The sequence below is a fragment of the Rattus norvegicus genome, chromosome 1 (genome assembly GCF_036323735.1).
Source record: "Rattus norvegicus strain BN/NHsdMcwi chromosome 1, GRCr8, whole genome shotgun sequence".
Lineage (NCBI taxonomy): Eukaryota > Metazoa > Chordata > Mammalia > Rodentia > Muridae > Rattus > Rattus norvegicus.
In genome coordinates this window covers 257,618,115-257,642,614 of record NC_086019.1, presented here as the reverse complement: position 1 = coordinate 257,642,614, position 24,500 = coordinate 257,618,115, and the positions used below count along the sequence as shown (strand labels likewise).

Genomic DNA, 24,500 nt, shown 5'->3' with positions numbered 1-24,500 from the left:
AATATGAATAAAACTGTGCTTAGCTTCAGATTTACAACCAACCTACAACAACCAAGATGGCACGGTAAGGGTGAAGAAAAACCAAAGTCAATGAGAAGGGACAAAGCATCGGAGTTACACATGGTCTTTGCCAAAGACTCAAGGGGAACAAAACATGGCAGAGACTGAGAGTTTTGAAATGTTCCACTTGGAAGATTAGGATGGCTGCATGTTCAAGAAAACCCAGCCACAGGCCTTACTCCTTTTAAAAATGAACTAAAATGGATTATAAGCACAGATGTAAAAGAAAAAGGTTTTTTTGAAAAAAATCCCTAGAATGTCACATAAGATAAAGCTCAGGTGGTCTTGTGTATGTATACCAGTGGCACTGAAGATAAACATTAAAGTCACTAAGCACCCAACAATGGATAAGATGGACTTTGTTAAATTTCAACGTCTCTGACAAGGTCAAGAGAATGACCCAGGCATCGTCAACAGGTTCTAGGAGTAGGGTCTGCTTTAAATTTCCAGGAGTTGACATTTCCTGTTTCTTATGCTAAGGCACAACAGCCTCATCACCTTACGTAAGATAACTCGTGTTTGCAGAACACCAGGCAAGGGTTGATGGGAATTCTTTACGTGTCATCCATCTTTGTTTCCCACCCTTAAAACTAGGTACTCAGCTCCTGTCTGACCCATGTGAATTCTCAATCTCAGAGATGTCAAGCCATGACCTCACTAGACTGCACATTGGTAGAAATGCTAGTAGGAGAAAAATGGAGTCAATGACCCTTTAGAGATTTTTAAATAGAAGGAAAAGAGCTTGCAAGTGTGTACTCTTTTCCAAAGTGCTGCTTCCTTCTAGAAGTTTACTTAAATTTCTCCACCAGGGTAAGGAACCGACTTTGGGAAGCAGGTGTTATTGACATCTGTATGGTCTTGGCTTCATTATATGCTAGAATTGCACGCCCACTTCTTGCAAAATAATTAAGAAGCTGGAGCCCAGGAATCCAGATGAAATTTGATACTGAAGAGAAAGAGCCAAACCTTTGTGCTATTGCCAAACCACCAGAAGTAGGTAAGGGTCCCGAGCTGACTGGGCCACACGACGGCACTGATGTTAACATCCTTATTTCTTATGGCGACGAATGGAACTTGAAGGTGAACGTGCTCCACTGGACCTAAAGGGAAAGGAGGGAAGACGGTGTTTATGTTTCTAGAACAATTCACCAACTTTTCCACAGCCTAGGCTTTTAATATCCATCTTCATTATCATGCCTGTAAAAAAAAACAACCAAAACAAAATACAAAACAAAAAGATCGCAAATCCTAAAATATTGGTCGGTGTGTGTGTGTGTGTGTGTGTGTGTGTGTGTGTGTGTGTGTGTGTGTGTTTGCCTGTGTCTGCGCCTGTGTCTGTATATCTGTGTTTCTCTGTGTGTCTGTGTGTTCTTTAATTGTAGCAGACAGTGTAACAGGAAATTCAAATCAAGTTTCTGACTTCTCAGTGACAGGTGAACTGGATTTACATCTGCTTGCCCTCCTACCATGGACACTTATTGAACCTCCAGGCCAAGGACAAAGCGAGTTTACTAGACACTTAGCCATTAAATGGGAAGATAAACAGCGGCCTGTTTCATTTCTGAGAATTAGTCCATTTTTTGACTTGAGGTCAATGAATTATATGGAAGGTTCTCCCATTATCCTCAGTTGCTAATTGGTTTCCATCCGCTTTAACAATTGGCCATTGTGCCTCATTATCAGGAGGACATAGGGAGTGCCATTTGGAGGCTTTGCAAGGCCACTTGACAAAGGCAGAAAATCATAGCTGCCTAAACATCAGGTTCCAAATGAGAGTAAGATGGCTTTTCCCCTTTTAGCAGAAAATGTGTAAACATCATTGCACTCTCTACTACACCATCCACTAAAGGAACGACCATAAACGAGCTGAGGTGGCCATGAAACCGTTCACTTTATCCAAAATAAAAAAAGGAGAAGGGAATGCTGCTAGAGAATCATTTGCATATTAATTTCCTATCTGGAAGAAGTTTGTAAGGCTTGCAGATACTCTCTTCGTGTTGTTTGTGACGTGTATGTGCCCAGATGACAGAATCTTATGAGAGTTGAGCTAAGCACACAGTGATGGATATCACAGGTGGGACCTAAAATCTTGAGCTCACAAAAGCAAGCATAAGAATATTGGTTGCCAGAGGATTTCTGAGGTGGGCGGGATAGATGTATGTCAAAGGATATAGAATTTCAGTAAGGTAAGAAGAATGCAGGCAAGAGGTCTAATGTACTATGGTGCAAATCACAGTTAATTACTTGTACTGCATTTGGAAAACCTTTAAGAACGATTTTAAAAGGTTCTCACCATCAAAAGAAAGTAAGTTTGAGATGTAATATATATGACAGTCAGCCCTATGGAGCAATCACACAATTTATGCATGTAGCTTAAAAATGTCCTGCTGTACATGATTAACATATGATTCCTGTCAGTTAAAAAATATAATAAAAAAAAATCAGAAACATACGTTCATCTGTAGTTTCAAAATACTTTGTGCCTACAGCTCTCTGCCCTGATGCCAGACATATGGCAACTCCAGATTCTTTACCAGCACAATCTTTCAACCTTGGCACTTCATATATATACTTGGCGACACTTTATTTTAAATGAGTAAATCTGCATTACTTTTACATGTTCTGTCTGATGTCAACCACAAAAGCACAAGGTTCAAGAAAACATTGACAACCTCTTCAATGCTTTATTTACTCATACTTTTAAGTTAATAAAAATCTCTCAGTGATTTGTGTTCCTCTGGTTAGGGAGGTAAAGTACACTAGAAAGGGGCTAGCCCAGAGTGCTAGCAGAAGTGTAACTGACTATAACAACACTTCAGAGTCTCAGGCCTGGGTCCAGGTTTGTCATTCTTCCCCTGCTGGGAAGATGGTTCTTTCAATCCAGAAGCCATTGGTCCTATTTGTACCCCATTTTCCAGATGGAAGGAAACCTCTTCCCTGAGCTGCCTCATGAGAACCTTGGGCATTCCACACAAAACTCCATATGACCATAATCCTAGAGATGCTTTCCCACTTCCTGCCGCTTGCAGGTCTTGGAGGGTTCTCTGACACTCAAGGCAACAAAACTTCCCTCTTCCAAAGATTATGCCAGACATAAAATGGATGGAGTTTATGTGAATTGGCTAACGTGGTCATGTTTATTCCAGTTTCGGGCCAATCAGGTTTGGCTGAATCTAATGACAAAAACAATCCCTGTGAGGCGATTTTAGGACAAGGATCCTGAGTCAGTTCCAAGCTTTAACACTGAGACAGAGTATGAAACAATGAGAGGAGAGATGAGTGGATCAGATGGAGCATGGCAAACTCTGACATCCTTCCTGTCATGTGGTACCCGTTTTGATGGAGGTCCAATAATCTGTGCGAGATTGGTTATTATGGGTGGCTAACAACTACTTTTGTTAGTTAATGGCCCAAGGTGAGGCCAAGAGCAGTTTCCACTGTACTAACTGTCTGGTAAATGCAGCCATGATTGATTTGTAGGGAATTATGAGCACAATAAAGGTTTTAAGGAACATTTTCTCTTTCCTGCACAAAACCCAGAATATAAACCTGTCCCTGGTAGTTCACTCTCCTCTCTCTCTCTCTCTCTCTCTCTCTCTCTCTCTCTCTCTCTCTCTCTCTCTCTCTCTCTCTCTCCCCCTCTCTCTCTCCCTCTCCCTCTCTCCCTCTCTCTCTCTATTTCTCTCTCTCTATTTCTCTCTCTCTTTCTCTCTCCCTCTCTCTCTCCCTCTCTCTCTCTATTTCTCTCTCTCTCATGTGCATGTGTACATGTGCATGCATATGCACATGTTTTATGTATGTGTTTGTATGTCTATGCATGTGACATCCAGTTATATGTACCCATGTAAACGAAGCCTAGAGTTTTGACATCATGTGTGTTCTTTGCTAAGATTACAGATGTATACTATAGCCACAGGCGTTATAAGGGTTCTGGGAATCCAAACTCAGGTCCTAATATCTGCCTGGCAGACACCTTACTGACTGACTCACCTCTCTAACTCAAGCTTTTCCATTTGCTGGGTTTACTTTGGACATCTTCTCTGGAAGAAACAATAGCCAAGGATAAAGTCATGTGCTAACCTCTACACCCCATCCTAGTGACCTGCCATACCTAGGAGTGCTCTTGGGTGGCCCTAGTGTGTGCATCATCCAGTTTGATTCCCATAGCTTCCTTGTAATCTAAGAGAAAAGACGAGGAGTTCAATTATATAAGTGCTAAGGAGACGGGGACAATATTAGACATTCAAAACGGTTAGGATCAGAGTCCAAAGACTCCAAAGCCTGTGCCCATGAATGGGCTGCCTATCGCTCATATGGGCTCCTAATCCAGTGTTGCTGGCAGAGAGAGACTGCAGTGGCTACACATGGATCCTCATCACTCTGTGTGACTTATCTCTTAAAGTAAATCTCCTTTGTCAACAGGATGAAAATAACACATGGGCAGGAGCCCACTTGCACTGATGACTCTCTAAGTGCCTGGTGGAGTCCGTGACACACATTAAGAACTTGATCAGCATTTCCTGAATGACTTAGTGAGGGGTTGGTTGTTTCCTGTGTAGTTTGTTTTTATTGGTATCGGAAGCCTGTGAGGCCAGGTAGTGCCTAGACTTAGGCCATTTTAAAGTTGGAATTAATCTGAAGGTTATGTTTTACAGGTTGGCATGGTAGGGACATCATCTAACTATAGTCCATGTTTCTCCCTATACATCTGTATTATATGTTCTTTTTACTAGAGGACAAAATAGCGCAGTTTGCCAGGAGCTCCTTAAGAATGTGCTATTTCCATGCACAATTTTACCCAGTCACTAGGTTATTAACAGGAATGGAGTTTTTCTTATTCACCTCAACTCTTTCAAAACATGTAATTTTCATTTTATGTGACATATTACTAGAAAGACATTATGGGGTACACAGCAGTCCCTGCTGATCCATTTTCACTTGGTAAAATTTCTGTTACTCATAACCAATTATAGACTGAAATTCTTAAATGGAAAATCCAAAAGTAAACAAAAACTCATGTTTTCAGTAGCATATTGTTCTGATTATTATGATTATGTGCTATGCTGTGGCTGACCTGAAGCATTCATTCAGTTTATCTGTGTATACAGACACACACACACACACACACACACACACACACACATACACACACACACACACACACACACACATTTGGGCAAATTAGCATTAGAGAACAAATGGCTTATTTGGGGTTTGGTACAACTTGCAGTCTTAAGAATCCTTTGAATCTTGAAATACTTTCCTCACAAATTAGGGAAAGGCTTCTGCTTAAATAAAAACCATAGACGAGTTTCAACCCATAGATTTTGCTGATGAGGTGTGTTGAGTGCCCACATCAACCCCCCTTAGCCCATAATCCAGAAATGGTAGTTATGTTTCAGTTAGCACGATTCAAAGTTCAGGGCAGGTCAAACACCAAAAGCATCCAGCACAAATAAAACAGCCTGGGATCTTAGTGGCTTTTCCCACCAATCATCAGCCAGCATCATTGAAACTAATGATAGCACAACACAGAATTGTTATTTATAATATCATGGACTTGAAGTAACCTTGGACATACGAAGATTTTATTTTTTTTAAACATACACAATTCTTGAAAACAACTGAAACATGTGCTTTTTAAATCTTCCTTGGGCTCTTCCAAACAAGCCAAACGTTCAGTTGGATTTACGCATTTTTCATTCAAGAATGAACCTAGGACCATCAACTAGATAGCTTCCATTTTTATTTATTTTCCAGTAATCTCTAAAGCAAAGGGGGAAAGACATTTTATCTACACCCAAGTCTACGTGTACACACTTATATGCATCAACCTTTCAGAATGGAGTTACAAAGCAAAAAGCCTTGGCAAGGTTACCTACACCTTTAATAGAAGTAATCTATTTCTGCATGGTGAAGTTGAATTATAATTGAACATGCATTTCGGCATTTTGACGTAGATGATTTTGGGAGCCAAAGTGAACCTGGTTTCTGCTCTGAAATCTAGAAAGTGAGGTCTGGATAGATGGAGTTGCCAACTGGGATAAAAAGGGGAAGAGAGGGAGAGCCACTCATTGCTACTTACAAACCACGTGAAGGAAGAGGAAAGCTGTGTCAGAGCCAAGGTTGTTCTCTGCATAGGCTGTCACCTGGAAGATCCCCGCGCTCTTATACACATGCCTGATGCCATCCTCAATGGGGCTGAAGTTGGCATAAGACACAGCAACCCCATCCCCAAAGTCAAGCTGGATGTTTGTCCTTTGGAGGTCACCCTGCAAGGGAACAGAAAATGGTCTGGTCTCCTCCACAAGCTTCTGATTGACTTTTATCTGATACTAATTCTCAAAGTGTCAACATCACCCTGTAATGTCCCAGTGCTGTCTCTTTAGCAAAAGATAATTTCTATGAAGAAGTGTGGGCAAGGGCTGGGGACCTGAGGGCCCAACCTCGGTGCTGTTTGATTTGGTATGACTCTGGCAATAGTGATAAGGAGGGGACTACCCAATATTCTAGAAAGGGAAGACCACACAGGCCTGACCCCTCACAAGCATGGCTTAATTCTTCTGTGGCATGATAATTACAGCAATCAGACAAAGCTATTGCTTTATCGCTATATAATTTCAGCAAGTCAAGCAGTTAATCCCTTCAACGTTATATTGTAGAAAGCTTTGATTTGAGTGCTGTATCCATTTCTTCTGGACACATGTATGAACATCCAGAGAAATATAATGAAGGTTTTAGTACTGGAAAGTGTTACCGTCCACACTTTTAAAGTAGAGGTAAAATACACACACAAAATACTACATTAAAGCCATATGGCTAGTAGCAGAAAGAACCAAGTTTTGAATCTCGACAGCCTCCTTTCAATATCTTTAATTACTGGACCATAATTTTCATTAAATTTAAGAAATGTATTAGTCACTTACCATGTATTAAACACTGTCTTCAAAAATAAAAACAGGAGGTAGCTCATTATTCCATTCTATGGATGGATACTGCATGCTATCTAAAATTACTTTCTTGTTCTTGCCTAGGATTTCCTGAAACCCACTTAAGTCATGATCTCTTTCTAAGTGATTCAGCCCACAGATGTCTCTGCCCTTGGAAGTCCAAGCACACCTCCGAGATTGCCTCTGACATGATATCCAGTGGCTCAGCTGAATACAGTCCTACCTCAAGCTGACGGGTGGCCTCTCAAGTTTAAAGTTAACCCCCATGATTATTATACACCCCACATTTCATCAACATTTATGGTAAATGTATGATGCAAACCATAAAATAATAATCCAGAATGAAGAAGGTTTAAAAAAAGCCTGTTTATGAATATGTGGCAAACAGACGATGGGCTAAACTTTCTGAATCTGTGAGCCAAAAATCTTTCCTAGAAAAACATCTGACTAATGTACAAATCAAAAGATTGTGGCCTGAAATTGTGTGCTGGCCATATCTTCCCTTTGCACCTCTCCTGCCATGGCCATGTAGATGTGAATGGAATGCTGATGGGTGCTCTCTTGACCCTCTCAGGACGTCAACTACCCTTGAGTTTACAAATGTAAATGAAAGTGGAAATGAACTGCAGGCAATTGAAATGGATAAGATCATGGCTCTTCACATCCATTTGAGAAAGTTTTTATAGCTCTGGTCCTGAAAACTCTCTAGTGGAAATGTGATAATGACCTCCTCTGTGAATCTTAAAGTCCTCTAATGCAAGCATCAGTGTGAGTGAAGGCTGAGGTATCTGCCAGGTCAGGATAAGAAGCCTGCACCTGTCTTTGCAGTATAGTTTGGACTTTAAAGGTTCTGAGGTGTTCAGACTAGTGAGAAAAAACCTCCTGCTTGCTTTGCTCCCTTTCCGAAATCTCAAGAGCCTGGAGCAATTTGCATATACATTTAGAGGGCATTGTCAATCAAGCAAGCTTTCCAGTTCTACTAGTCCAGCAAAGAGTGCTAGGCAAGTCCTGGTCTGGAAAAAAGAAACATCTCACACAGGGAGCAAGAAGCAGATGAGTGGACCGGAGTGATAGCATACACTCAAGTTTGACTGTCTGGATTGCAAAAGACACTAAGCGATGAGTTAAGGAAGATGGTTGCTGACTGAAAAGCAATACCCACTGTCTGTGTTCTGTACAAAGTTAACTTAAAAGTTATTCCAGTCATCTTCCCTGAACTCATATTCATAGGTCCAAGACTCTTTAAAGGCTTGTGGACTTTTCTAATTAGTGAGGGTAAGAGTTCGAATAAAGTCAGAGAGGCTCTGAAAGCCAACAGCTATGATTTGAGTGTCCTCTCCACCATTCATAATTCACAGGTTATATCCTTATGGCAATAAGTACTTCCAGAGCACAAACTAAGGAGAACCCTTAAGAATATCCAGGTAGGTCATAATGGCACAAGTGACAATCCCGGTATGAAAGTCGTAGAAGCTTATGGAACACAAGTTTGAATGCAACATGGTCCACACTGAGTGAGTCAAAAGAGGCAAGGAGAGACTGTCTCAAAAAACCCAAGGTTCTGGCTCAGAGCCAAGGTCCAGAGTTCAAGGTAAAACATAAAAGATATGGAAGGGAAGGAGGGAGAGGGTATAGAGAAGAGGGAAGGCTAGAGGGAGAGGGAGAATGAGTGACCACGCAAGCAGTCTCTTGCAGAGGCGCTGTGGACTGGGTCTTCCTTACAGATGACTGGAGGGGTGTCTATGCACGTATCACTCTCTTCCTCTTCCTTTCCCACTCTTCACATCAGTGTGGCAGCTGGGCAGCTTGTGAGAATGTTAGATTTCTGTTTCCTTCTTCTCCTGAGATCATGAATTGTCAGCACGTGGATTCTGACTGCAGACACCCACGTGATCACCTACCTCCTCCATTAGAATGATGAAGGTTGCGTTATGTCCCTGTTCTGCCACCAGGCGCCCATCAGTGGTCACCACATGGAGGCCCCGAGGAGCTTTTCCAGGACATAACTGAGTCTTGGCAGAATATTTATCCCTTAAGCCATCAGTGCAGTTGTTGGATACAATCCTTCGGTACCTAAAGAGATTCGACAAAAAAAGTTTTGACAATGGTCTAGTATATAATGTGAATATGTACGTGTATGTATGTATATGTATGTGCCCACACATGTGGGTATAAGCATATATGTGTATGTGTGTTTATGCATGTGTGCACATGTGTGTACATGTGTATGGGCATGCTTGAGTGTACATGTGTATTTATACATGTATGCATGGGTATATATATGTATGAGTGTATCTATGTATGTGTACATGTGCACAAACATGTGTGGATGTGTGTTGTTTATGCATGTGTGTATGTGTTTATGTGTGTGTGTGTATATATATACATATATATATGTGTGTGTATGTATGTGTATATGTATATGTATGCATATGCCTATGTGTGTATTCACATGTATGCATGGATGTGTATATGTATGTGAATGTGTATATGTGTATAATGTATATGTATGTGTGTATTCATGTGTGCATGTGTGTTTATATGTGTGTGTATTCACATGAATGTATGGGTGTGTATATGTATGTGTATATATGTATGTATTTGTGTGTATGTGTATTGTGTGTGTGTGTTTATACATGTGTATGTGTATATACATATGTGTATGTGCATTGTGTGTTTATGCATGTGTATATATATGTGTGTGTGTGTATAATCATGCTGTGTGTGTATGTATGTATGTATGCATGAGTGTGTACATGAGTGTGTGTGTGTGTGTGTGTATGTGTGTGTGTGTGTGTGTGTATTAGGAAGGTAGGGCACGAGAAAAGATGCAAGCAAAAATACTTCTCACAGTTGCTCATAAAAGGCAAGTCTCCACAAAGACAAACAGTGCTCGGGAGCTCTATCCCCACATCTCAGGAAGGCTAGCTCCTTAAACATTATTATTGATCCCACCTAGTACACCAGGGATCTGATCAGTGTCTAAACCAGCCCAGAAAAATCAATGTCTGACTCACACACAACAGAGAAGGAGGTGAGCACTGGACTAGAGAAGCAGAGAAAAAGCAAGTAAGTGCACCTCTGTCTGTCAGCAAGGGTCTCTTCTATTTCCCCAAGGCTGCCTCCAACTTTCTCTGTACCAGGAAGCAGTTAGAACATCAAATTTTTAACTCCCAATAATCAGACAGTTTCTCCCTACCTTCTCTCCATACCAAGATGTCATTAATGGAATGTCTAGCAAAAATAAAAATTAAAAAATCATAACTTTTACCCTGGAGTTACTGGGCTACTTTATAACACATTTTCTCTGTTTTCTAAAACATCAGTTCCTCCTTAACACACACATCACATTACATGCACAGTTTTTTCCTTAATTTTTATTATTATTAATCATTCCATTCATTAACATATCAAATGATATCCCACCTCCTGGTTACCCCCTCCACCAACCCCCAATCCATAATATCACACTTCCAGTTACCCCTCCTCCAGTCCACCATCCCACATCTGCCGTGCCCCCTATACTTTGCTTGTATGAGAGTGATCCCGTACAGAAGCACAGTTTTTAAACTCCTATTCAACTCTGCTAAAGTAAGACAGCCTTACTAAAGGGGTGTTCCTGGGAAACCTCCTTGCAAAACACTGGCAACGTCTATGGTAATGGTATCAAATGTTCAGCAACATCTCAGCAAAACGGCCTTGACCTCTGACCTGCCACACAGTTATTACTTCCAGAAGGTCCATGATCTGTGCATCATCACTAAAACTGATGTGAAGAACACATAAAAAATATCCCAGTATTACCACTCTCTGCACTACCACCACCATCACCACCACCACCATCAAGTCTTGTCTTCCTTCACCCTGTGTCAAGAATAATCAATTGACCCACGATGTCTTTTTCTGAAAAACCCAAAACCACACAAGTCTAGATGATACCAGTCCTCCATTATATCTGACTTTTCTTTCTTGATGCTGCCTCCCAACTGGATCACACTCCACCCTCTATTCCTTCTTCTGAGATCACATGGTGATGCAAATCAAATGTTGTAGAGAGCTCCTCGCTCAAATGAAATTATAACACATCGTCATCAACTGTCTGCTGAAATATGTCCGTATCATTGCTATCCACTGTGGCAGCTGCTCTTCAAATGTGGCTATCAAGGCTTGAGATGTAGCTAATATAGCATGATGAAATAACAATAGCTATGTTATATCACATTAAACAAAGTGCAATGTTAAAATTATGTTCACCTTTCAATTGCTTTAATATGAGAAGGCTACAATTATACACTTTATATTACACTTATGCATATATTATATACACAGAACTGCAGTCCTTTGGATCTTCGCTGATTTAGTTAAATCAAATCATTCTATGTTAATATTTCTGGGTTATTTTTACCTACAAGATAGTTTTTAGTCATGACCAACATCTTAGAACGACTGTATTATAAGGCACAATTCATGTCAACCATTTCCTTTCTTTATGGCTACCAAGAAAAAAAACATGTTGGTAATGTATAATATAAGCCAAAGTTGGGAAATCTGGAGGTGTCTATAGATACCTACAGGAAATCTTTCAAAGAAAAAAGTGAATAGATATTTTTTTTAATCTTTTTCAGACTTGGTTAGCTATTTGCTGTTTGCATACCTATGTTGCTTAAAAGTGGATCAAGCTCTAGACACCATGTACTTATGTGATATGTCCTAGAGAGTTTAGAGAGTACCCACTACTCTCTGCAACCATACAGGGTTAAAGTAAAAGGATCTGGACAACTTGGCTAACAAGGTAGGAGAAACACAGGCAGACATGAGAGCGGAGCCCAGAGCACTCAGGGTCTTGCTTCTCTGAACGTGGTCTGAACACCTCTCCTTGCCCTGTGGGAAATGGTTACAAACGAAGAAATGAGCTTCACTCCAGATGTTCCAAATCAGAAGCTGACTCACAGAACCTCAGGTAACCATGAGACCCATCAAAACACGATAATGGTGTCATGGTCCCCCTGCCCACTCTACAGATCTCTCCTGAGTCACTGACGTAGAAAATAAAAAATAATTATGATTTTTTTCTTTGAGTTTGTTTATATAGTAGATTACGTTGATGGATTTCTGTATATTGAACCATCCCTGCATCCCTAGGATAAAGCCTACTTGATCTTGGTGAATTTATTGTTTTGATGAGTTCTTGGAATCTGTTTGTGAGAATTTTCTTGAGTATTTTTGCATTGATATTCATAAGCAAAACTGGTCTGAAGTTCTCTTTCTTTACTAGGTCTCTGTGTGGCTTAGGTATCAGTGTAACTGTGGCTTCATTGAATTAATAGGTAGTGTTCCTTCCATTTCTATTTTGTGGAATAGTTTGAGAAGTATTAGAATTAGGTGCGCTATGAAGGTCTGATACATTTACACAATGGAATATTGCACAGCTATTAAAAACAATGACTTCATGAATTTTGCAGGCAAATGGATGGAACCAGAAAATATCATCCTGAGTGAGGTAACTCAGACCCAAAAGGACACACATGGTATGTACTCACTAATAAGTGGATATTAGCCGAAATCTCAGAATATCCACATTACAACTCACAGATCATATGAAGCTTAACAACAGGGAAGACCAAAGTCTGAGTGCTTCAATCCTGCTTAGAAAGGGGAACAAAATAATCATGGGTGGGGGAGATAGTGGCAGAAGGGACCTGGAAAGGAGTGGGGAGGGGAGAAAGGGGGACAGGATCAGGTATGGGAAGAAACAAGAGGGAAGTCCAGAGAGCCAAAAGAATGACTAGAAATATGTAGCAGTAGTGGGGCATGGGATGGGGAATCACTAGAAAGTCCTAGATGCCAGGGAATCAAGAAGCTCCCAGGACCCAACAGAGATGCTGTTAGCTGAAATACCCAATAGAGGGGCGCTAGAACCTGTAAATAGGTGTGACCCCCAGTTGAGGGATGGGGCCACCTGCCCGTCTCAAATTTTTTAACCTTGAATTGTTCCTGTCTAAAGGAAACACAGGGAGAAAAATGGAGCAGAGACTGAAGGAAAGGCCATCCAGATACTGCCCCACCTTGCAATTCATCCTAGACATCTGCAGACACCAAATCCTGACACTATTGCTGATGCCTAGAAGTGCTTCCAAACAGGAGCCTAGCATGCCTGTCCTCTGAGAGGTTTCACCACCACTTGACTAAGACAGATGCACATACTCACAGCCAACCATCAGACTGAGGCCTGGGACCCAGTAGAAGAATGAGGGGAAGGACTGAAGGAGCTGAAGGATTACAACCCTACAGGAAGAACAACAGTATCAACTAACCAAACCTCTCAGAGCTCCCAGGGACTAAACCACCAACCAAAGAGTATACATGGAGGGCTCCAAGGTCCAGCTACATAAGTAGCAGAGACTCACCTTACCTGTCATCAATGGGAGGGGTGACCCTTAGTTCTGTGGAGGCATGATGCCCCAGTGTAAAGCGATGTTAGAAGGGAGAAGCAGGAGTGGGGACACCCCTATAGAGGGAAATGGGAAGGGGGATGCTATGGGGGTTTGCAGAGGGAAGACTGGGAAGGAGGACAACATTTGAAATGTAAATGAATAAAATAAGTAATTAATAAGAAAGAAGAAAAAAACAAAATAAAACAAAAGATGAAACAACTCATCCCAAGAATGACCTCTGCCAAGTGTCTGAGGGTAACTGGGTGGGCAGTGAGAAATAGCAGTCACCTAAATAATTACAGAAAGTGTCCTAAATGGCCTTGTCTTCTTCTTCCAGAAGTGGCTAGGATGGGGCCTGTGCATTTTATTTGATGTGTCAAGTGTTAGTGAGTTGAGAATGTCCATTGATCTCCCACTAGGGAGTGTGCTGTAATATCTACACACTATTTAAATCAATTTACTTCAGTTGAAACTGGAAAAGTAAGGCAGGCAATGGAGGTTTTAACTAAACAATTATAATTTTCTAGAGATCAATTCTAAATGATATTTCTGCCTGACAATTTCTTCTGATAGTTTCTAAGCAAGCTATCGTTGGCTAAACATTTCCTCAGTTTCCCTCAAAAGCTTCTTGATACAAACTTATGCATTCTATACTCATCTTTTTCAATGGGGGTACACTCCCTTTCGTTTCATCATTGTGAATGGAGAACATTGAGTTGTGAACAGACAGCAATGAGTTGTGAATGGACAGCAATGAGTTGTGAATGGACAGCAATGAGCTGTGAATGGACAGCAATGAGTTGTGAATGGACAGCAATGAGCTGTGAATGGACAGCAATGAGCTGTGAATGGACAATAAAGAGTGGAGTTCCTTCATGCATTGGGCTTACCCAGTGCTGTTAAGGTAGCTTTGACCAAGGCTGCAGTCCTTTGAAGGGGAAGCTGGGTTGTACCAGAAAGCTGGGACACACTGGCTCTCTCCATGTCTCTCATAGCCATAGTCACTATCAAAAAAATAAACATGGTAGAATGATGTGTGTTAGGAAATGTTAAAACACCCAAAGGCATCCATAAATATACATAGGTCCCACTTCCTCCCCAAAGTCATAACTCATTGTTTTAATTAGCCCCAGTCAGGCAAATAACCTTGCATTAAAAGAAAAAAAGTACTTTTAGAAATGGTCTCATCATTTAGAATTACAGTCTGGAGAGAAAAATAAGTATTAAAAAATTTCAGACTAGAACATACATGAATTCAAATACATGACAGGTTCAACGGCTTGGAGGTGAGAGCTGAGGGGAGGGGTACACTATACATTTAAAAAACATACCTTGAATCACAAAATTAATTAAATAAGTAAACGGCAACCAAGAAGATGTCTTTAAAGGTCACGATACATTTCTATGTAATGGTTCAATATGTACTATGTACTGTCTGAAAATTGATTTCATAGAATTCATATTCATTTTTACTTTAAATTCAACTTCTTTTGAGCTGGTGTGTGTTTGTATTCACATGTATTCCCACAGGGATTCAGACTTATTTTGTTTAGATAGTCTATACAACCTTAGACATGAAACAAAACTAGAGTTCTTTTCCCTGCTCCTACAGGACCACAGCCGCAGCACCCGAGGCCAAATAGCATGCCCCTCCTTCTTTGAGTTTTATAAGGTTTTCAGATGGGTAAATGTCAAAATATAAGAGTAATAACGTAAGTGGAGGAGATTAAATTCTTAGAACCAGCCAGGGCTGGTGATCATGGAGAGCACCCGCTCTTGGTCCACTCTTCCCATTTCCACATCAAGGGGATCACTGAACCCCAGACAGCACAACCTCAGTGTCTGCTATCAACCCACTGAGCGTCAGGGAAGCGGGGAATAGGGCAAATCACTCTCTGTCCTGCATTGATATATCTTCTGTTTTCTTCTTACGTTGTCCATGAACTAATGGGTTTGTGAAAGTCCATTGAGAACACTGGTAAGTTATCCTAGTGAATGCACGACAGATATGGAAGGAAAACAGGTCTACAAACACAATGATATCTCCTTTATTGTGCACTGTGTGCTATGACCCACCAAACAAATGTGGCAAGGCCTGGCCTCCATTCTTTTCTTCATTCCTCTGAGGATACATCTCATACTCCAACAAAACACAGCATAAAGAAGTATTGACTGATTAATGGCATAACGTTCCTCACTATCCACATAGTAATCCCAGCCTACATCTAGGTACACTTTTAGCCCTCTTCCTCCTTCCTTCCTTCCTTCCTTCCTTCCTTCCTTCCTTCCTTCCTTCCTTCCTTCCATCCTTTAGTAAAGTGTCATGGGCGTGAATCATTACTCTTTCTTTTCCTGTGTTTTGTGGTTTCTTCCTTAATCTTCTCTAAAATCTAGGTGACATGAACCTATTATTAGTTTACTGCATGGGGGGCTATCATATGTTGGAGCTGAAAAGGAGATTATATATTTCATTGATTCTCAACAATTAAATCATCTATCATAAGTGCTATTGAGTAAAATGATGTCATAGGTGCATTAAAACACAAACCCTCTAATTACCGCCATTGAATTGTGTCTATTTCTACAAGAAGAAAGTCTTCTTGTCCAAGACACAGGTGAGTTTACTGCAGAAAGTGTCCCCAAATGCTCAAGAGATGAGTGAGATGGGTGTGAGCAGAGCTGCCAATCAATGGAAAGGCAGAACCAAAGGCAGGTTTGATACAAACATGGTTCAATGAAGCTGAAAGAAAGGAAAAGAAAGAGACGATTCTGCCAGGCGAAGCCTTTGGCAAGTGTATGAACCATGAGTAGAGAACAGCTGGCTCCTAGTTCATCTGGACTTAGTGCAGCTTGCAATGTCCATGGGATCTAACTCTGAAAATTGTGGGAATTTTGCAAGGGAATTAATGACTGCTTAAGTTATTAAAATTTAAACTATATGACATTTCATTCACATAGATTATATTTGAAAGTCAATAAATACACCAAACATAATCTACTGCTTCATTGCATTTTAGCATCATGTAACTATAATATTGTATATATGTTTTTACATATGCAACATATGCTAAGTTACATATGAATCTTGTTTTGCCTATGTTCTCAGGGTCTTTTATATCCATGTATGCACTTAGTAGGAATATTATACAAAGTGGAGCTACTGGCCATGTCTGTTCAGTTCTTCATTCATTAGTACAATGTTGAAATCGGCCATTGTGGGAATCTGTGCGGCATTCAGTGTTTGTTCCCATAGAGTTAAACGTTTGTCGGCACACCACTGAACGTTGAACTTCAAGCATTATTTATGCATGGAAACATTGGGCTGTGGTGTGTGCAGACTACGTCTAGAAAACTCCCCTATGCCTTTATAAGATGAACCTGTTGACCGGTCCTGCTGACCCTAGAAAATATTGGGAATCTGCGAGGGAAGGATGCTTCTCCGAAGCAGCCGTGTGGAGGGTAGGAAGGTTTTCAAGGTTCTTGGCGGAATGTAGCCATCTTCAGCGAGTCTGCTCAGCTCTGCTACGTGTTAGCGCTGCAGTAATTAAAAAAGGTGCATCCAGCATGCTGCTCTGCCCCACAGAGCAGAAGCACCTCATTAATATTTAACAACACTGGCTGAAACTGGCTGCCTCCAAGCTGTGGGCTTCTTCATTAATTTCTGCTAAGTGCATATTAAACTCTTTTACACTGTCCAGCCTTCCTCCCAGCTCATGAGTCTGCAGGATTTAAACAAACAAACAAACAGCCTATGTTCCAGCTTCCTGGGAAAAGGTGGGAGCTGATGAATTGTGAGAGTCGAACAGAATACACCAGAAAGACTGATTTGCCTCAGGGAAGTGTGCTGCCAGATTCTGCTGGCACACAGGCAGTTCACTTCAAGACATAATTTACCCCTGTGTGGTGCTTGATTATAAAACCAGTTGATGTCTACCTGTTTATGGGGGGGGGGGGAATCTGTCCATTTCCAACAATATGCATATGGTTCAACACCCACCCTACCCCCACCCCCTCAAGGAAAAGCCTCAGTTTCAGAAGGAGTAATGGCAAGAACAGATCAGAAACTGAAAAGTATGTGATGTGTAGTGTGTGTGTGTGTGTGTGTGTGTGTGTGTGTGTGTGTGTGTGTGTGCGTGTCCATGGGAAGGGTAGTTTGCAGCATGAATCCAAGGATCCAATCTGCTCAGCTCTGGACTGTAAAGACACATAAGATGATGAATGACTTGCTAGACATTGCACAAAGCTGCTCCTGGCATATAGTGGTGATTAAGACTGCTGATTTGTGTTTAACATTAGCGCAGTCCCAAGAGTTACTACTTCATCAGAAGGTGGACTCTGCCCTGCAAGAACATTCTGAAACTTAAAAATAAAAATTAAAGAAAAAGATTTCTTTTATTGTTAAGTGTGTGTATGCGCACACACGTGCATGCATATGTGGGTACATGCAAGCACACACATGTGAAAGCTCACATGGGTGCAGTGCCTGGGAAGGCATTGGATCCCCTGAAGCTGGAGTTGCCTGTGCTTGTGAGCTGCACAGTATGGGTGCTAGGAAATAATACCAGCTCCTCTGTAAGAACACTGTGTGCTCTCAAATGCTAAGCTGTCTCTCTAGCCCTTTTCTGAAACTCTGCCACTCAGGAAGCCAAGTGGAAACTCTGCCTTCCCAAGCCTTAGGGTTGGTGTGCATGCCAGACCAGGCATAGGCCAGCCCAGTATCTCTGAGCCCACCCCCTTTACTTCTCCACGTAGCAGTGAGATTGCAGGACGGATGCCTAGCAGATGCTTTGATCCCATTCTAGGGATGCACTGGTGTGGGCTTAGAACTGAGTGGCTCTCAGGCCCAGTGGGAGCACTCACAAAGCAGAAGTATCTACTACAAGAAAATCAATCACCATCCTCACTGGGTAAAGCAGGAACCCAGACTTGGCCATAGAAAAAGGGACCATTGTATCTTCAGCCAAAATTTACGTAGAAAACCAGACAACCATCCCTTAAGCACTTCTCTTGATCTAATTCCACTGTGGTCATCTCTCATCCTTCATGCTAACAGCTTGCTTATATATCTGCTCTGTTTAAATCAGTCTGTTGCTCACTTCCCCAAAGATACACATATTGTTCTTAGTTAATTGGTATAGCTCTGTTACCACTCGCTGACAGAAGCCATCCATAATTACTCGAGATCTATTTGTCCAATGATCTCTTTGCTCTAACCACCTTTCCACCTGGGATAAAACCAGCTCGGTCTAACAGAACCTTCTACACTGAAAATATGTCATACATCTGTGCTCTATTATGATAACCACTAACCAGAGCAGCTAAGAAATTGCATTTTAATTTAATTTTATTTTAATGCAAACAATCACATGCAACTAGCAGCTACTGTAAGGGACTCAGTACTGGATCATAAAACTTAATCCTCTATAATTCTTTTTGTCTTCTGTTATGTCAACTTCTGGGGCAGTAACTCTTATTTATACGTTGTTTATTGCCTTGTTTACATTTTAGCTTGTCCACTATAGAAAGGAAAAGCATGTTCACTTATATTCCATATGCATAAAACCAAAGCCTGACGGAACTGTAGGTATACCTGAAATGGTGTGTGGCAACCTAATCCCTTTCCCTGTGTCTTTTGCCTCCCCACTGGATAAACTCACCCTGTGGATATGACTTCATACTAAACATGGAAGAATTAATCATGACATTCTAAGTCAGAAATTAATATTATTATTGTCTTGAGTAAATGAAACACTCTACGTGTCTGTTTCCATCTATACAATGCCTAACTCTTCTAATAGCTAGATAAGAAAATTAAGATCAGTCCTGAAAAAGACTATTACAACACTAGGTACATAAGAGGTATTCATCGAGTTACTGTTGAATGAACAAAAAGAATGGTTAGGAAAGGCCAACTGCTTCCTGTTTTCTCCCTGGCAAATCCCTTCCTCACAAAGAGGGCTAGCCTCTGCAGGGGCCCTCCCAAGGCTTTAGAGCAAGCCCCTCTCTAGCCCCTGAGACTCTGTTAGCAACCTTGGTTCTCTTCTTGGTGGGAATTTGTACCAGTAACTCAACCATGCCCTGATGGAGACTTCATCCTGAGCTGTGAAGAGGTTGGTAATCTTTTAAGCTCCTAAGTAGAAACCCCAGTCTTCTGGGATGCTTAAACTTTTTACCTAAACCTTTTGTTCTTCAGATAGACCCTTCTGAGGCTCAACAACTATCCCTCTTTAAGCAAACTTACCTTCCCTTTGTAAACCTAGGCTGTGTGCCCTTTGGCTCTCACTGATATTGAAGACACCGCTCTCAGCCTACAACCTTCCTAAACTCGCTACAGTAGGTAATGTACCATCCGCTATTCTCTGAGCCTTTCATGCTATCTGAGGAAACACAGAAGAAGCCTGCTTTGGGGTCGGGGCACACCTAAATGGAATGTGTGTGATAATGGCTGGAGCTGACTGAATTGGGAACTCCCAAAAGGAGAATGTAGGAATCAGGTTGTCCCACCGTGCTCACATACTGTCCCACCGTGCTCACATACTGTCCCACCGTGCTCACATACTGTCCCACCGTGCTCACATACTGTCCCACCGTGCTCACATACTGTCCCACCGTGCTCACATACTGTCCCACCGTGCTCACATACTGCCTTCTGGGATTAACACTAGAGACCATGACAGACAAGACTCGATGAAAAAAAATGCATTTCATTTTTATTTTACTTTTTAAAATTCTATTTCTTTATTTGATTTTATGTGTTAGTGTTTCTCCTGCATTCATGCATATGCACCTTTGTATATGCTTAGTGCTTATGGAGTTCAGAGGAGAGAATCAGTGGCCCTGAAACTGAAGTTACAGATGCTTATAAATCACCATGTTGGAGGCTGGGAACTGGCCCTTAGTCCTCTGTAAGGGAAATGAATACCCTAATTGTTCAGCCTCACTCCCTCTGCTGTGAAAAACTATCTTTTCTTTTTAGTTGTAGTATGAAGTTTATTTCAGGCATGGGAAGGGGAATTGAGAAGGAAGTAGAAATAGACACACACACACACACACACACACACACAGAGAGAGAGAGAGAGAGAGAGAGAGAGAAAGACAGAGACAGACAGAGAGACAGACAGAGACAGAGACAGAAGGACAGAGACAAAGAGATAGAGACAGAGAGAGGGAGAGACAGAAACAGAGAGAGAGAGAGAGAGAGAGAGAGAGAGAGAGAGAGAGAAGAGCAGAGGCTGGCCAACACTGGAGCATGAGGGCAGAGAGGAGATGGGTGAGGAAGAGGGTAAGAGGGATGAAAAACTTTTCAAACTTGTACCCTAAAACAACTGTTAATAACCCTGAAATCATCATCAAAAATTGCTACTTCCATAGGCAGAAACAGTATAAGCACACAGTCAGGTCATGTGACCTCTGTTGTAATTTGATGGTGACCAGGCATCAAGACCAGGTCCCTCCTTTTGATTGACCCTGCGTCAATGTCAAGTGTTCTCTGCCATCTTTTTACTATAAAGGTATGATTGATAATAGAAATGCAAAATTCCAGTAGTTTATACATAAAATTGCATAATGTTGACTTGAAGACAATATGCCTATTACAATTTTACTGGCAAAGGTAATTTTTTTATTTGAAATCGTCTTTGGAGTTAATGAAATAGTCTATATTAAGTTTCACTTAGAGCAATCAGCCTGGGTCATTTGGAGATGAGTTTTAACTTTGGAGGAACTAAATGGAGAGACCCTGTTCCTTTTCAAGCATAAAAGAAATCTCAAATAATAAGATGGACATGGTTTCCTGAGCAACGGTTGACAAAGAAACAGCAAGACAAGATTTAGCCATCGCTGCATTTGATCCTCAACTCTGTCTCTACCACTTATGCAACCACAGTCAGGTAACTTATGAACGGATGGCTCACTCGCTTCTCATTAAGAAGGCAACGGTACGGGGTTGGGGATATAGCTCAGTGGTAGAGCGCTTGCCTAGCAAGCGCAAGGCCCTGGGTTCGGTCCCCAGCTCAGAAAAAAAAAAAAAAAAAAAAAGAAGGCAACGGTAAAGATACTGACATCACAATGTCTTGAATATGGGTGGGACCTCTAGCAGCACAAATGTTAAGAACCACAGAACATTTTGAAAGGGTTCCTCCTCTTCCCTAAAACTTTGTTTTACTTAGATTCAAACAAGAGTCCCCTAAAAAGGGCTTAAAAGTATTATCACTAGCATTGAAATAATTGAATAACACCTAAAGGCACGGCCTTGAAAACAATGCTCACTTGGATGGATCAGCTTTCATTTACGTGATATGAATCCTAGGAGATCCCTTAAACTCTGGGGTATAGATCACAACTCCAGCAGCCACAACAACCACCATACGTTGTAGGCTTATGCTGTAAACAGTTTATCTGTATCAATGATCCACCCTCGTTCATTAACTAATTCATTTATTTTTTCCCTAGGACCTGAGGAGATGCATGTTATGTATTTTTACTTCATGGTCAAAGGAAATAAAGGCACAGAAATTAAGAAAATTTCCACAAATACAACTTTGCGAATATAAGTGTTGGGATATTTATCCTGGCCAGTAAATAGAATCAGTTAAGGAAATAAAGGCTGTTTTATAGTCTTTTTGTCCTTACTCTCGAGTACTCCTAGCAATGCAGGAAAGTATACTTTGGCCTCAGGAAACACAGTGGAATCATGGTGTGATATGCTCAAAGGGAGTGGACCTCAACAAACTCCATCTGGGAAGGACTTGAGATACTCTGAAATTCATGGTCTGAATACATTGATACGTGCTGTGCTTAGAATGTGAAATGTCCCTCCTAGGCATCAGAATTTATTCCCAAGCTAGGAGCGGTGTTTTGGCAGGCAGGGGCAACATTAGGAAGTATATCTTCTCTGGAAAAAGTGAGTCACTACGGGTAGGCTTAAGAACTTTACACCCAGGCCTGACTTCTTGTCAGTCAGGCATGACTTCCTGTATGCTGTTTTTTGCCTGCCTTCCTCTTACTCGTAGAGACCCAAAGCATATTCCTGCTCTCACCGTGCTTGATAAGCCCTGAAAACAGCTTCTTTTTTTTTAATCAGATTTTTTTCCCTGACCAGACATATTAGGAGGAAAAAGAGTCAAGAAGATGGCCCTGATGCATTTGTTCTGAGTGTGCATGATGTATGTTTCTTCTTTGGACAAGTCTATAAGTTTTTCTCAGCAAATCTCTACTAGGACAGTAGTTTCTGGTTCTGACTCATTGTTAGCCCAGATTCAACACATCTATATTCCTCACTAATTGGTAGTTTACATTCCCAGATTTATATTTCAAGCATTGTAGAATTTTAAATATGAATACAATAGTACATTGAATAGAGAGGTATATAGATAGGCATCCATTTCTTTATGGGATGATGGGCATTTAAGTTGCTAATTATGCATAATTTGTCTTTTTTACTTATTGGATATTTTATTTACATTTCAAATCTTATCCCTCTTCCCAGTTTCCCCTCCAAAAACCCCATCACATCCCCCCTCCCCACTGAGTCTATGAGGGTGCTCTCCAACCTACCCACCCATACGCCCCTTGGCATTCCCCTACATGGGGGCACTAAGCCTTCATATGTCCAAGGGCCTCTGCTCCCATTGATGCCCAACAAGGCCATCTTCTGCTACATAAGCAGCTGGAGCCATGGGTCGCTCCATGTGTACTCTTTGGCTGGTGATTTAGTCCCTGGCTGCTCTGAGAGGTATGGTTGTTGATATTGCTGCTCCTCCTATGGGTTGCAAACCCCTTCAGCTCCTTCAGTCCTTTCTTTTCCTTCAGTCTCTGCTCCAAACTTTGTCTCCATATTTCCTCCTTTGAGTACTTTGTTCTCCCTTCTAAGAAGGATTGAAGCATCCACACTTTGGTCTTCCTTCTTGAGTTTCAAAAGAGCTTTTTTTTAAGTGGCTTCTTTCAGACATTTTGTTACCACAGTGAGAAAAGCAGGAAATACATTATCCACATTATACTTCTAAGGAGACTACTAAGTCTACTTATTATGATTATATGCTGGTCTGTGGTTCCTAATTAAAATTATTTTTCCCAGGCATGAAAATATTCTGACTTTCAAAAGATCTTCTAACACAAAAAGGACCCTGCTGTTAAATTTTAAATTCTATTTGGTACATCTCACTTTAATGAATCTCACCAAAGCCAGGTTATGAAAGAATGAGGAATAGATACGGAAGAAGCATGATCACCCTACACAAGTGACTTCCGGTTATCCATTGGAGTTCCACTAATTCAGGAAGAAAACAGTGGCATCTAGACCAGAGCTAGATAAAATGGAGATGAGAGGAAAGCCATGTAGGGCTAGAGGCTCTGCCCTCTGAAGTATAGTTTGCTATTCTGCACCAGAGAACGCCAAACATACGTCTGCCACTGCCCCATCTCCTGCCTTGATCTATGTATACGCTGATGTCTGAACACCAGCTGTTTCTTCTAACCCAGAATAATCAATATAAATTATCAAACAGAGCTTCAACTTCTGACCGAGTACAGAGGAAGCATTCATCTAAGACCAGAGGGAGAGGCACATATTCCCAGAATTGGGGAAGTTTTGACTCTCTTAAGAACGACATTCAGAAACATGTTACAGCTCTTACTGTGGAGTTGGCAATGGGATTTTAACAGCAAGGGAGGTCAAAAGCTCCTGCATTCACAACACTTACATTCTACTGGGGAAAGACAAATGATGACAGAACATTCAAAAGCACCATTACTTCATAGGGTGAAAATTAACAAGACAAAACCAGGGTAGAATGCTAGAGAGTGCTGGGATATATATATATATATAATAGTGAGGCATCTTCAGCATTTCTAAGAAGCTAAAATATTTCAAGAAACCTGAGTGAAACTTGGGGAAAAGCATTGTAGTCTCCATTCCTTTTCCCAGGAATGAGCTTGGATTAATGGCTGCAGTTGGTCCTGTGGCTTTAATAAAGCAAATGAAGGAAGATCAATAAAAAAGTAAATTAGATAGAAAAGGACACCAGGCCAAAGGGCCTACAACAGTACAGTACCTTAA

At 41.2% G+C, this 24,500-nt stretch overlaps 1 protein-coding gene across 1 annotated transcript in view; it reads right to left on the bottom strand.

The window, feature by feature from the left end:
- The window catches only part of Sorcs3 (sortilin-related VPS10 domain containing receptor 3), a 634,818-nt gene that overhangs the window by 32,645 nt on the left and 577,673 nt on the right, over positions 1-24,500 (bottom strand). Inside the window, exons 17-20 of the mRNA NM_001106367.3 lie at positions 14,335-14,448; positions 8,912-9,083; positions 6,146-6,332; positions 1,027-1,160 (exon numbers count right to left, since the gene is read on the bottom strand). Coding sequence (NP_001099837.2) covers positions 1,027-1,160; positions 6,146-6,332; positions 8,912-9,083; positions 14,335-14,448 — 607 coding nt within the window. The remainder of the gene's footprint in view (positions 1-1,026; positions 1,161-6,145; positions 6,333-8,911; positions 9,084-14,334; positions 14,449-24,500) is intronic.